The following is a 15096-nucleotide window of genomic DNA, read 5'->3' as shown; positions in this document are numbered from 1 at the left end:
TTATTCAAGTACCTTATGGTACTCTACTCCCAGAATTTCCCCAAAAGAAGTTTTAATACTTTGATACTATCCTAACACTAGTGCTTTATTAAATTAAAATGAAAATACCTTATATCCATTTCCTCTCTACACCACTGTGGTAATTTGTGTCAAGTTATATTTAAATAACTGCTTAGTTAATTGCTGAAAAGCCTTATATTAAACAGCCTTTATTTCCTTTTTAACTAATCTCTTCAATCATCTAAGGTCTCCTACCTTCAGTTTGCTATTGTTTTAAGAATTGGTCAATATTTGATGTTTTGAATTTATGAACATTGTATATTTAGTATGATAATAAAAATGACACCTCCAAAGAGTTCTTCAATGTCACATTGCTTATTATTGCAGCTATTACTTCACTGTACCAGCAGTATCTTTAATGCCTCAGAACTCAGAACATCCTTCAATGTGTTCAAGGACTCTACATTGTGGAAGAAACATAGCTCTGGAGTGTCGAGAGTATCCCAGTTCTTTATAAAGGATGTACTGAAGAGATTTTAAACTTAGGGAATGATGGCATGGGAAGATTGATGAAATCAGTACATTTACCTGTGGGTCCTTTAGATCTTTGAGTCTCTCAGCAGGCTTACCTTGGCAGCAATAGCTGCTGCTGTTATATGTGATGAAGAACTGTCTTCTGTGGAAGCAACGCCACTGTCTTTCTTCTCTTCTTCCTCTTCCTCACATTGAACCCCTTTGTCTTCTGTCTGTTTATGAGGGCTAGTTGTGGGAGGAGGGGAAAGAGGAGGTGGTGGGGAAGGTAAATCTTCAAGTTCATCATGTACTTCCTTTACTTTTACAATGGCATCACGTAAAAGATCAATGGCATGAGGTAGAGCTGGCAGTATGAACTGAAAGCATTCCTGTATGCAAGAGGAAAAAAATGAAGTACTTTTGTAGGCATATAAAATGGAAGCAATCAAATTTATTTGTGACTTTGGAATTGTATTTCTCTTTATCAGTCTTAAGAATAAATCTTGAGTATTATTAAGCAGTCTTAAAGCATTATTGTTGTAATATGAAATATGAAGTAAGTATGGCATATATTACAGTATTCTCTGAAGAACTATAGTACTATATAAGCAAACAGTACATTTAAAACACTTTTTATGCAACTTTGGGGTTTAAAGATACATTGTGGGAAAAACAGTTTTCATCTTTCTAATTAGAGCAGAGCACTATAACAAACCAATTGAGGATGGAACTATTTTATTCAGAGATCTCAAGTTCTGACTATCATCACAAGGCATAGCTAGGCAACGTTAGATATAATTTTGTACAGAACACTGCATTGAAGTCAACACAGTCTTCTGCTCAGCTGCTCACTATTAATAATATATCACCAAAAAGAGAATAGGTGAGAACATTAACATTAGAACATAGGACCAGATATGTTTGGGGAACATGTTTGAGCAGCGGCCTTTCTCTTTTACATTTAAGTAACTTACCTTAAAATGTTATCTGTAAAGACGTATCTTAAGTTCATGTAGGGTTACTGGACAATGTGAAAGTGTGCCCAATATTTTGATCTCTTTGTATGACTCAATCACTTTACTGATAAAGACTGTATAAAAAAGAATTTAACCTTAACCAAAAGGAGGTCTGGCTTTTACACTCAGACTTTGGGAGTTGGTCTCTAGTTCCTTGGAATGTCGTGCTTGACAGAATAATCTTTGTGCCCTGGCCAGGTGCTCAGCAGGTTGGAGCATTGTCCCATACACCAAAAGTTTGTGGGTTCAGTTCATAGTCAGGGTGCATATCTAGGTTGCAGGTTTGATCACTGGTTGGGGTATGTATAGGAGGCAACTGATTGATGTTTCTCTCTTTTTCTCTCCCTTCCTCTCTCTAAAAGCCTAGGGCTTTAGCTACTGGACAGTGTAACAATGTGGTTTATTATGAGGGCTTAGGGAAATATATCACTTTTGCCTCTGGAAGGAACTAGACAGTAAAGTCATCAGTTTTGCCTTTGGAAAGGGCTAAATGTCAGCTATGTGCACAATATGTGATCAAGTCCCAATAAAAAGTCTAGACACCAGAGGCAAAAGTGAGAGTACCTAGCTAGCAATACTCAGTGTGTATATTCTTATATTACGGAGAGAAGGCAATGAGAGGATGACCAGAAGTTTCTCATTTGGTACCTCTTTTAGACTTCTTCCCTTGGCTAATTTCAATCTGTATTCTTTCCCTGTAAAACACTGTAACCATGAGAATAATAGCTTTCAGGAAGTTCTGTGAGTCCTTCTATTGAATTATTAAAACTGAGGGTGGTTTCAGAAATCCCTTGAATTGCAGCTGGTGTCAGAAGTGAGGGCAATCTTGTGAAGTGTTCCATCGTTGTAGTTGGCTAACTTATGCAGTTGGCCAATACTCCCTACAATTGGTGTTAGAAGTGGCATTTACTAGAAAGACTCTGATGCATGAAACATGTGATCTGGGAGGAGGAAGGATGAGAGTGAGGAATAATGACTCTTTAGAGCCTGAATGAACACAGGTTCACCCACAGAATGGAAACACAGCTGTGCTGTGATTAGTTATTGAAGATAAAAGTTAGCAATGGAATTTCAAAATGAAAGATTCAACTCCTAAGGAGTTGTGCCATTGGATGCATAAATAAATGCAAAATAACAAGAAACAAGGTACATATACAATCCCTTGGTTACTGTTATCTGTGCTAGCCAAAATTAATGTAAGGGAGAATGCTGGGTGGATCCTGAGGCTGAGCCAAGCTGAAATTCTGGCTGGTCTGATATATATAGTTGGTAGCCTCAGAGCTGCTTCCAAAGGAAAAAAAGTTAGGTTGAAGCAATAAATAGTGAATAAAGTTAGAATGATTCATAAGAGAATGGAGAAAGAGAATGAGAGATACAAGGAACTTGTCTTAGCAGGGTGGAAACTGAGAATATCATGCTTGGCAAAATAAGTCAGACAGAAAAAGTTAAGAAGAACCATATGGTTTCACTCATAACTGGAATATAAAACTGAAAGCAACAAATGAACAAACAAAGAAACAAACAAACAAAATTCCTTAGACACAGACAACAGTATGGTGGTTATCAGGGGAAAGGGGGTGGGAGGTAGTCAAGGGTAAAGGGGTCCAATATATGGTGACTAAAGAAGATTTGACTTTGCGTGGTCGGCACACAATGCAATATAGAGATGTATTATGAATTGTACGCTTGAAACCTATATAATCTTATTAGCCAATGTCACCCCAATGAATATAATTAAACAAAGAAACAAAAATGAAAAGGCTAATAAAGTGAGCACTGATGGGGGCAAAACAAAGGTCTTAATGTAGCACTGTTGTGGGTTGAGTAAACAGCTGGGAGCACTTGCTGGTCTCCTGATAGAAGTGTCTCTGTTTTCCTGGTGACTATGGTCACTGGGTTTAATATGAGGTCCTTGTGGTTTGATATGAGGGCTTTGAATCCTAAACAAATCTCTACTGACCTGAGTTTAGAAATATTTAAAAAGCTAACAGGCAAAGATGACTGTAAGAAACCTCACCTTGAATCATTTAAAGTGATGGTCCCATATCTAAACCGAGACAAAGAGTCTGGGTCCCTTGGCCCAATGCAGGCCTAGAAATCCAAGGCCGTATGCACAAAAAATGAGTAAAATGGTCAGGGAATGAAGAAGAGATTTTGGGGGAACTTTTTGATATGGGAGTCCATGTACTGTGATTCTAAAACCTACTGAAGTCCTAACAAGGGATACTATTAATTTGAGAGGATATAGGAATGAAATAGGAATTAAGGTAAAAGTTTGGATGAAATAGAATGTTTATACAGTGAACTTTTTGTGAGGTGAATATCCTTTACTTGAATGTATTATGGGAATGGATATTGTATTTGGAGAACTTTTCCCCTACTTAGTATTATAAAACAAGGCATGTGAATCCACTCTTCCACCAATATAGATTGGATATGCTAAGTGGGAATCAGTAAGATTGTTTCAGCCCACAAAGGTCATTAATTTGCTGTACAAGAGCCCTGAGTGGAGTGCAAACTGGGGCTTATGGCAAAAACATGTGAGTGCCACCCAGCAACAACTGCTGGGATTTTGGACCAGAAAATTTCTATTTGAGAAGGCAATTACTAGCTTGTTACTGAACTTTGAGACTTCTCTTATTATTGACAGATATAAAATAATATAATCTTGAAACCTGAAATATCCATAATGTCTTAGGTAATGGCAGAGAAATGCTCTAATGGGGAAGGCAATGCCCAGGAGAATTCCATAATAAAATGGAAATGGTGGATATAGGATCATGCTACCAGGAGAATGCAAGGAGGTACTCACGAGCAGGTAGCCTCTTTTCACCTAGGGCCGACTTCGGAACCACCTGAGGAGCTGCTGGATCCTATGGCCACTTGGGCCACTTAGGCGGTGCCCTATAAACAGCTTTCTATTGATCAACAAAGAGCTGCTTGATTTATGGATGGCAATTCCAAGGTGAAGGGACAGCATCCTGTTTGGAAGGCCGCCACTCTGATTGAAGAAGGTAAAAACAAATCAGCTCGATGGGCTGAACTGCATGATGTTTGGCCCTATGTTTGGGTTTTTATTGACTCATGGGAAGTGTCTAATGGCCTGGCCATATGGTCAGGCTGAAGGACAATGGAAAACTGGTCTACTAAAGGGATTCCTGTATGGGACATGGCTATATAGGAATCACTCTGGGAATGCAAGGGGTATATTAAAGTAGAATATGTTAGTGCCCATCAAAAGAACCCCCTTCCAGAATTAAAAACTGATTGGAACTGGTGAGCAGATGTCGCTGTGCTTCTTGAAATGGCTACCTGGGCCCACGAGATCAGTGGACATTAGGGGGCTTCAGAGATGGGATGAATGTAGATATATTCCCCTTGCACTTTCTGAGACACAAAATGCCAACAAGAACTGTTCTGTCTGCTAACAAGAGAGACAGAGATGGCAGAGGGCTATGCAGAAGATCCCACAAGGGGAAGGTCCTGCACACAGCTAGCAAGTTGGCCTGATGCCAGTAGTTCCTGGAGGCTACAAATGGGTCCTAACAGGAATAGACACTTACTCTAGAGTGGGCTTTGCTTAACCATAGGTAGATACAAATGCTCAGTGTACTATGAAAAGATTAGAACAGAAGATATTGCGTCAATGACCATTATACCAAGGAACACACTTTCATCTACAGAGCAATGATTTGATAGAAAATTTGAATGGACAACTGAAATATTGGTTATCTCAAAGGGGAGGAGATAAAGACATGAAGGGCTGGTGTACACACCTTCATTGGTGTGTGATCACATTCAACATGAGGGAGGCCAAGGGACAGTCCCCACTAGACAGATTCCTCTACTTTTCTGGGGAAGTGAGGACTGGGGGAGGATGCTCTTAGGATATACTTTTTACTTTAGGACTATACTTTTTTCTCCCACATCACCTCAAATTTTTTCTTCTACCAGATGTAGAACCTCTAGGACCAGGGCTGTAACTTTGAGTGTCTATTAGTTCTGTACCTGAGTAACCCTACCTTCTATGAATGGAAATGAACTCGGTGGGAGGCACTTGCTAAACAAGTATTACTGATGGCAATCTGGATTGCACAGTGACCAAATCAACTGTCTCATTTAAAGATTTTCAAAGGAAAAGTTTGGGTATAAATGGAGAGAAGAAATGATAGCTAAAAGTTAATGAATGAATAAATGGATTATACAATGAGGGAAATACAATATTATATCGATGTATCAAAAGAGGTTTAAAACAAGAGATGATGTTGTTTCTTAGCTCAGTTGTAACAGATACCAGAAAGGGAAACACCATATGTTGTTGAGACTATTGCTTTAGGAGCATGCCAAGCCTTAAACCTGAGTAGCATCATTCTGGGAGGCATTTTTGTCACATGATATGATGATAGACTAGGCTAACTGTTAATGTGTATGTAGAAATCCAGTTATGCACACCAGTATCTTCTGACTCTCATTTTCCACACTGTTTATACTACTATACTGTGTTATGTGATAATACTGACAGTTCAGTAAGATTATACAACTGATATTGTGGTTATATGCACTAAGAAACTGAGTTAAAGCCTCCTCAAAATGTAATACCAAAGGAAAATGACTGGCCTGAGCAAGACAGCTAATTTCTATGCATAATTTCTATGATAAACAGTTTTATGTGAATGTATCATAAACTATAAATAGTAGATCAAGGTAGTAAATCAGTACAAAAATATGAAAATGTATGTAATAGCTATAAAAGATGGATTAGCTGTTTCTCTAAATCTATCCCAACCCCACACTGGCTTTTCCAAATCTTAGGCATATTCATACTTACACTGTTTTTGTGTCTATAATAAAAATGCTGAAGTCAATAAAGATGTCCAGCCAGACAAATACAACCATTTTGCTATAAGATACAGCACTGGCCAAAGGCCAGGGGGTAGCTTGTCTAATAAAGAATTAACCTTATTCAAAGAGAGTCTGGTTTTTGCCCTCAGTATCTGAGATGTGATAGGAACATCTTTGTACTGGGGATTTGACCATCAGACAGTTTAACAGTGTTATTTTTTGTGGGGGGCTTTGGGCAATGTGGTATCAGTTTTGCCTCTGGAAAGTGTTGGACATTAAAGGTATCAATCCAACTTCTGGGAAGGGCTAGAGACGAAAGGTCAGCCATATGAGCAGTAGGTGATAAGCCCCAGTAAAAACTCTGGACACTAAAGGTTTGAAGCTTCCCGGATTGGCAGTATTCACTGGGTTGTTATACATTGATACCAGGAGCTTGATACTTTCAGGACTCCACAGGGAAAGGATAACAGAAGCTCCCATTTGGTAATTCTCCTCTACTTCTTCCCTTGATTGATTTAATCTGTATCCTTTCCCTGTAACAAGCCATAACCATGAGTATACCATCTTTCAGTGAGTTCTGTGAGTCTTTTTAGTGAATTATTGAAACTGACAGTGGCTTTGGAAATGCACTGAATTGCAATTGGTGTCAGAAGTGAGGGTAGGGTTGTGGCGTACTCCAACTTATTGGTTGGCTAACTGTCACAGCTGACCAAAACTCTGTACGCTAAACCATACATTTCTCAAGGTTTCTTACCTGAGATCCTTTCTTGCTACCTGGCAAGTTAATTATGAGAGTTTTCCCTCTGATTCCACACACAGGTCTGAAAGGAAGGAGAAACTTGATGAATAATACTAAATGGCAATGTATTGTTGGTTTAAACACATTCAACAAAAATCAATCACTGTACTGTACATGTGAACAACTGTTTTAGAAATAAAATCGTTGTGGCTAGAGACTCACCAATTGCTATCCAAATTGGGAAATCTGCCTGAGGTTTTTGCAATAACAGTTAGTGTGGTAGATGGGAAATATGTGCTGAACATGGAATCAGAATAAATTAAAGCCACTTTAAAGAAATAATGATCAAATTATCTTTTTCTTCTAACTTCAGGTTCTTCATATCTCATACAGGTGTGAGATTTTACCATCTAGTCCCCTCATATCCCCTTGCCCCCTGCAATCACCACACTGTTGTCCATGTCCATGAGTTCTTTTTCCAGTTTTCTCAATCCCTCCACCTCCAAAATTAAAATAAAATGATTTTAATGACACAGGGTATTAAAAATGACTAGCATAATAATATTTATGTTTAAAAATCTAACCCATAAGGCACTCAAGAGCTAAATGAGACATGTGAGCTCTTCTCCAGAAGTCAGTAAGTTTTAAAGCAAAATAATGTGTCTCACAAATGAAGGGCAGTGGGGAAGAGTTTGGTGAACTCAGTTGTTAACAGATCCACTGATAAACAGTCAATTTAATGTAAAAGGTCTTTCAGAAATCACTGTAAATTTCCAGGCTACTTTTAAACCAAGTGGTTTACATTAGAAACATAAACAGTAGGGAAACACTGGAAAACTGAGATAAGAGTTGAAGGACTCCATGAGTTGGAATCATGCTCTACCAACAGCTGCCTGTGTTACTTTAACCTGGCAACATCTCATTTTCATCACTTGCATCAAAGGTATTGATTAGATCAGTCTATTTCTAAAACTGCACAGCTAAGATTGAAAAAGTCATGTAAAAATAATTTTCCTAAACTTCTATGGTTGAGTTTATTCCTTAACTACTTCACTTTCTAAAATAACCTAAAATGATCTATTTTGATTTTTTAAATTTTCCTATTCACAAAGAGAAGAGCTGACAGCTTTTTTTTTAACTTTTCATATTATTTTGTTTTCAATTGTGATTTAATTGACAAATAACATTGCATTAGCTGTAGGTGTGGAACATAATGGTTTGATATATGTATCTACTGCAATAAATTTATTGTGACTATCACAATAAATTTAGTTAACATCCATAACTATAGTTACAATTTTTTTCTTGTGATGAGAACTCTTACAATCTATTCTCTCAGAAACTTCCAAACATACAAAATGATATTATTAACTATAATCCCCAGGATTTATGTATCTTATAGGTGGAAGACTGTACCTTTTAACCACCTTCACCCATTTCACCTACTCCTCAATCCCTGACTCTGGCAACTGCCAACTTGCTCTCTGTGTCTATGGGTCTGGTTATTTTAGATTCCACATGTGAGATTATATAGTATTTGTCTTGTCTTGACTTATTTCACTTAGCAAATACTTTCAGGGCCCATCCATGTTGTTGCAAGTGGCAGGATTTCCTTTTTTACGGCCGAGTAATATTTCATTATGCGCCCGCGCGCGCGCACACACACCCACACGTGTGTGTGTGTATCCCTTTCCCCAAGTTAGGGACATTTTCAGCCATTGATAGATGAATGGATAAAGAACAAATCATGGCTGAAAATGTCCCTATCAATGGACACTTAGGTTCTTTCCATGTTTGAGCTATTGTAAATAATCATCCAATAAACATGGGGGTGCAGGTATCTTTCTGAGACAGTGATTTCATTTCCTTTGGATAAATACATGAAAGTAGAATTGCTGGATCATATGGTACCTCTATTTTTAATTTCTGAGGAATCTTCACACTGTTTTCCATTCTGGCTGAACCATATTACATTTATCCCCACCAACAGTATACAAAGGGTTCCCTTTTCTCCACATGTTGCTGTTATCACTTGTATTTTGATAATAGACATTCTAACAGGTGTGAGGTGATAACTCATTGTGGCTTTGATTTGCATGCCTGTAATGATCAACGATATCTACTATCTTTTCATGTACCTATTGGCCATCTGGATGTCTTTAGAAAAATGTGTATTCAGATTCTCTGCCAATTTATAAATCTGATTTTTTTAAACTTAGTTTCATGATTCTATATCTTCTATATTTATCTTTGATATTAACCTTTTATCAAGATATATTACTTGCAAATATCTTCTCCCATTCTGTAGATTTCCTTTTTATTTTGTCAATGGTTTCCTTTGCTGCATAGCTTTTCAGTTTGATGTCCTGCTTGGTGGTTTTGCTTTATTGGCTTTGCTTTTGAAGTCAATTCCAGAAAAGTAGTGCTGAAAATGATGTTCAGGATCTTATTCTTAATATTTTCTTCTAAGAGTATAGCTTCAGGTATTACATTCAAGTCTTTAATCCATATTGAGTTGATTTTTGTGTTATGTTGTAAGATAGTGTTCCTATTTCATTCTTTTGCATGTGGCCATCCAGTCTTCCCAACATTTATTGAGACTATCCTTTCCGCACTGTATATTCTTGGTCCCTTTGCCTTAAATTAGTAGGCCATATATATGTGTATTTATTTATGGGTTCTCTATTTTGTTCCACCTATCTGTGTGTCTGTTTTTATGCTGATACCATACTGTCTTGATTACTATGGCTTTGTAATATAGTCTGAAATAAGGAAGTGATTTTTCTTTTTATAAAGATACTTTGGCTATCTGGCCTCTTTTGTGGTTCCATTAGGATTATTTGTTATATTTCTGTGGAAAATGCCATGAAATTCTGATAAGGGTTGCACTGAATGTGTAGAATGCTCTGGGAAATATATACATAAGGCCTTTGTTATGGTAAGGTGGTTTCCTTCTATTTGCAGTTTTTTAAGTGTCATTAACATGAACACATACTCAGTTTTGTCAAATGATTTTTCTGTATCAACTGAGATGCTCAAGTGTTTTTTTACCCTTTATTCTGTAACTGTAGTATGTTACATTGATTGTTTTTTTTGTATGATGAACTATCCTTGCTTTCTAAAGATAAATTCCACTTGGACATAGTGCATAATTCTTTTAAAATGCCTCTGAATTTGTTTTTCTAGTATATTGTTGAATATTTTTGCACCAATGTTCATAAGGAATATTGGTCTGTAGTTTTCTTGTACTTTTTGTCTGTCTTTCTTATCTGGATCATGCTGGCCTCATAGAATTAGTTAGGAAGTATTCCCTTTCCAAATTTTGGGGACTGTTTGAGAAGGATTAGTGTCCATTTTAAAAAAATGTTAGGTAGAATTATTTAGTGAAGCCATCTGATATAGGCATTTTATTTATTGGGAGGTTTTTGATTACTGATTCAATCTCCTTACTAGTTATAAATCTTATAGAGCTATTTGGATTTTCTATCTCTTTGTGATTCAATCTACTAGGCTTTGTGTTTGTAGGAATTTGTCCATTTCATCTAGGTTATCTAATTTACCAGCATACAATAGTAGTTCATAGTAGTCTTTTATAATCATTTTATTTCTGGAGAAATGATAGTTATGTACCCACTTTCATTTCTGAGTTTAGTAGTTTACACCTCTTTTTTTCTTAGTCAATATAGCAAAGTTTGTTAATTTTGTTGATCTTTTTGAAGGCCCATATTTGGTTTAGTTCATTTTTTTCTGTAGTGTTTTTGATTTTCTATTTTATTTATTTCTGCTTTAATCTCTATTATTTTATTCCTTTTGCTAGCTTTGGGTTTTGTTTATTCTTCTTTTTCTAGTTTCTTAAGTTGTAATGTTAGGCAGTTATTCTGAAATCTTTCTTCTTAAATGTAAGCATTTCTAGCTATAACTTCCCTTATTAGTATTGTTTTCTCTGAATCGCTTAAGTTTTGGTAGGAATCATGGAGCTGAATATGCAGGAATATGTGCTGAAAGAAAAGGACTATCAATCCAGAATTCTCTACCTACTGAAAATATACTTCAGAAATGAAGGTAAGAAAAAGGTGTTTTCAGATGAAGGAAAGCTATTAGAAGATCTTTCCAGCAGATTTGTCTAAGAACTGGAAGTCTCAGTCAATAACAACACAACAATGATTAACACTTAAATAAGACATTATAAATCAGTTGCTATTCTAAGCACTTTACAAGGATTCACTCATTTAATCCAAAGAAGATTGGTATTATTAACATCCTCATTATACAGATGAAAAAACAAAAAAGATGTTAAATAGCTAGTTAGTAGAGCCAGAATAGAACCCAAGTCACCTGTCTGACTTCAGACATTATGCTCTTAACCATTACTTGATATTATTTCCCAACTTACTTGCACAGAAAACCTGTAGAACGTTAAGTAATCAAGTAGATAAAAATGATTTGAAACAGATTTGGTGAATTTAGAGTTATTATTTAACTCTGCTCTCTAGAGATAAAAACAGGAATGCAAGGCACCAACATGATACATTACCTCAAAAAAATTCTGTTAGAATTAAAATGAAATATTGATTTATCAATAGCAACCATAACAATAAACATTTTTTGAGTACTTACTATGTGTCAAAAGTTGTTTTGGGGGGCTGAGGACATAAAAATGAATAAGATAAAGCTCTTGTCCTTAAGGATTTTATACAAACTAGGTAATATAGACAAGTAAGTAAATAATTGCAATATAGCATGTGTTATAATAGTAGCATGTACAAAGCCCAAATCACATATGAGGTAAAAATGCCATAGAAAGAAAGCATCAATCGAATCATGGCTGTTTTAGGAGTGAAATTTTAAAAAAGCTTTAAAAAGCACAAAAAATGAACATTCATGGAAATATTCTATAATTCCCTTTTCTATAATTCATGTAGACTATTATCTGTTTCAAATCTGTGAAAACTCTCATTTAAGTCAGCAATGAACAAAAAGAAAAGTCAGTGGAATCTGTTACCCTTCTTTGTATGTTTTAATTTTCAAAGCCTTCAGTATAAAGATGATGAGCTTATACAAAGTACTTAGAATCAGCTCATGCTGATTAATTTTCCACTTATTCAGCAGTCTAGTGCTTAGTAATTATGTAGATTCAAAAGGTAGGAAGAAATTAATCTGGAAATCTTTCAATAACACAAAAAGTAATATTTTTATAATAGATCAAGAAAGCTATAGTCAATTTAAAGAGTTACTTCAACAGATGCAAAGAACAAGTTTTCCACGTTAACTGTGGGATCCTTAAGGTAAGGGCCAGACCTTATTTCTTTTTCTATCCTTAGTATCCCTAATGGTTAATATGGGGCCTGGCAAATAGAGCATTACCATGTGTGCTAACTTAGAATTTTTATTATGAAAGAATTAACAATAAAAAAGTTTGTCTTTCTTGACTTTATGTCTTGTATGCCAAAAAGAGCCTTCTATGTTCAAAGATCACAACACTTAAGTCCATAGAGAAAAGGGATCAAAGGTGACCCCTTGAATTCATGTGTAGGTAATATGAGAAAGGGTTAAAAAACAAACAATAAAAAAAATCAATATGAGCTCCTTAAAGATCAGCATGGACTTCTAAATTTAAAACTCTACCCTTCTACTTTAATTCTACTTTTGCTCTTACTAAAATAAAATGTTACAATATAGGGCAAGTGGGAGCAAAGGAAATACAGTATCTAATGATCATTCACATTTCCTAGTGGCTATGCTTCAACTGGCTGCCATTAATGGGATATAAACTTAGTCCAAGCAACAGAATGGGCATTATGACTCATATCCTAAGCATTAAATGCATATATTTACTTTTATATTCATATTGCACACAGGATCAACACATGGCTATAAATAATAATTATGAAATGTTTAAATTTTAAAGTTGCTGTGCATTTAGGTTGCTCTGAGGTCAACTGTCTATTTAATCAAGTTATTAAATCAATAGATTCTCACTAAGTTGACAGTTCTGTCTTTAACTTAAACAATATATGTTGTCATCATTAAAGGGAATTTTAATCTAACAGTTGCTAAAATAATAACCAATAAGTAACTAAAAAATCAGACTGAGGATGGATCTCAACATCTATGTCAACAAAGGCACGTATTTAAATATACTAATTTAATATAATAATAATAAATCATTAATTGAGCTTTTGTCATGATCTACATGTTAATATCTCTAGTTAAAAACTGGAATAAAAGTTCCTAACTTATGAAAACAACTTATTTATAAAACTCTACTGCTTAGTTTTATTAAATTAGGATTTAATGACAGTTAATAAATATTAATGATTGCAGATAATCACAAAAAAGAATAATTTTACATCTTAATAAACTGGACTCTCCTCTGGGTTAGTATTGACAACTTTTAGCAGTAATATAATACTTTTTAAAACTTTAAATATAATATGAAAATAAAAAGGAATTTAAAAGAAACTATGGCCAAGATTTGACTGGACAGAATACTAAGACTTTTAATTCTGGGGAACAAATAGGGCAAACTTAAGTGTTACAACTCAAGGTTCTTGTGCTTGTCAGTCTATTGTAGTGACCAGTGGTATGGAATTAATTTTCCTTGTAACATGTTGGTGACTTTCTTACCTAGAGAGCATGCCCAGAGGTGTAACATTAAGTGATCCCATCAGCATTGCCAGGGCCATCCCTGGCGCTTCCCGTTCTATTACTTCTTTTGTGGCCTGTAATTAAAGATTAAATAGTAAACTGAGTGAAATTAGCCAAAAAGAAGGAATGCAGAGTAGTAAAATTAACTTCAAATTATAAACCATGCTTTCTATAAGTCATTCTTTGTAGATCCTCAAACATTTTTTTTAAGGCATCAAGACTCAGTCCTTTGGGACCACTGAATAAGAGCTCAGGACCAGGACACGGTGGGGGTGGTGTCATTTATATTAGCAGACCTTTCTTATCCTTTACAACTCAGAAGTATTTGATAAAAGTCTGATATTGCCTAATAACCTAAATTTTAAAAGGAAGTATCAGACTGCTATAATAGCACAACAGATTTTCATAGGATAAGAAATCTGGGTAATTTTTTTTGGTCAATTACTCTTGAAATAATTAGTCCATGAAAACCTGAGATTATTTTGTATCTCTCCTAGCTCTAATTTTATGATATAATGAAAAGGAACTCAAAAAGTCACCAGTCAACATTTCCCATGTATTGGGTAGAAGAAAAGCTCCGGATTCCATATCTTCAATATAAATTAACTGTTTTAACAATAATGAATAAAGTGATAGGCTTTAATCATATAATAGAAGTTTTGAGAAAGGGCATTTTTCAGACAAGTGTGTTTAAACCTGGGATAAGCTAATTAAGGAGATAGGAAAATTTCATTTTCTAAAGGTGAACCAAAATAGGCCTATATTTATTATTCTGTGATGGTAAATATATGATTTTGGTTAAAACTTAGGAGTGAAATATATGATTTAATCAATTTCTAATCCTCTGTTTCTATAAATATAGATTTTAATACTTGGAGGTGATAAAAAATGAAATTGGTAAAATGTTCTAGTACATAAGAAAAAATGCAAATAAAACAAAAAGTAAATTAGAGAGTAACAGAGGGAAAGGTTCATATTTCAATATTTAATTAGAAGTAAAGATATTCCTAAATAAGATTGTAGCTCTGGGAGAAATTTTGGTTGAGGACTGGGCAAAGCAGTAATTTTACCTCAAGTATGTGTTAGAAGTCAGTTGATATTATGAATAAGCTTTTAAGATGATGTAAATTAGTATATCCCTTAAAATTACACAGAATAAAGGACTACTACAGTTGATGTAATCTACAACACTTAACAATGGCAGAATTTTAAAAATAAAATCTTTATTATATTTTATCCATTACTATTTAGCCTCTTTATCCCCCTCCCCCTGGCAATCACTTTCCTGTTGTCCATGTCCATGAGTCCTTTTTCCTTTATGCTCAATCCTTCCACCCC

The 15096-nt window shown here is 35.2% G+C and overlaps 1 protein-coding gene across 4 annotated transcripts in view; it reads right to left on the bottom strand.

Moving 5' to 3' along the window:
• Positions 1 to 15096, bottom strand: part of GPHN (gephyrin) — a 440641-nt gene that overhangs the window by 205607 nt on the left and 219938 nt on the right. For all 4 annotated transcript variants that reach the window (XM_045822936.1, XM_045822937.1, XM_045822938.1 and 1 more), the window contains exons 5-7: positions 13738 to 13832; positions 7126 to 7192; positions 630 to 902 (exon numbers count right to left, since the gene is read on the bottom strand). In XM_045822936.1, the coding sequence (XP_045678892.1) occupies positions 630 to 902; positions 7126 to 7192; positions 13738 to 13832 (435 nt within the window). The remainder of the gene's footprint in view (positions 1 to 629; positions 903 to 7125; positions 7193 to 13737; positions 13833 to 15096) is intronic.

The sequence above is a fragment of the Phyllostomus hastatus genome, unplaced genomic scaffold (genome assembly GCF_019186645.2).
Source record: "Phyllostomus hastatus isolate PE091 unplaced genomic scaffold, TTU_PhHast_1.1 phas_scaffold_501, whole genome shotgun sequence".
NCBI lineage: Eukaryota > Metazoa > Chordata > Mammalia > Chiroptera > Phyllostomidae > Phyllostomus > Phyllostomus hastatus.
The sequence above is the reverse complement of the archived record's forward strand: the minus strand, read 5'-3'. Positions and strand labels throughout refer to the sequence as shown.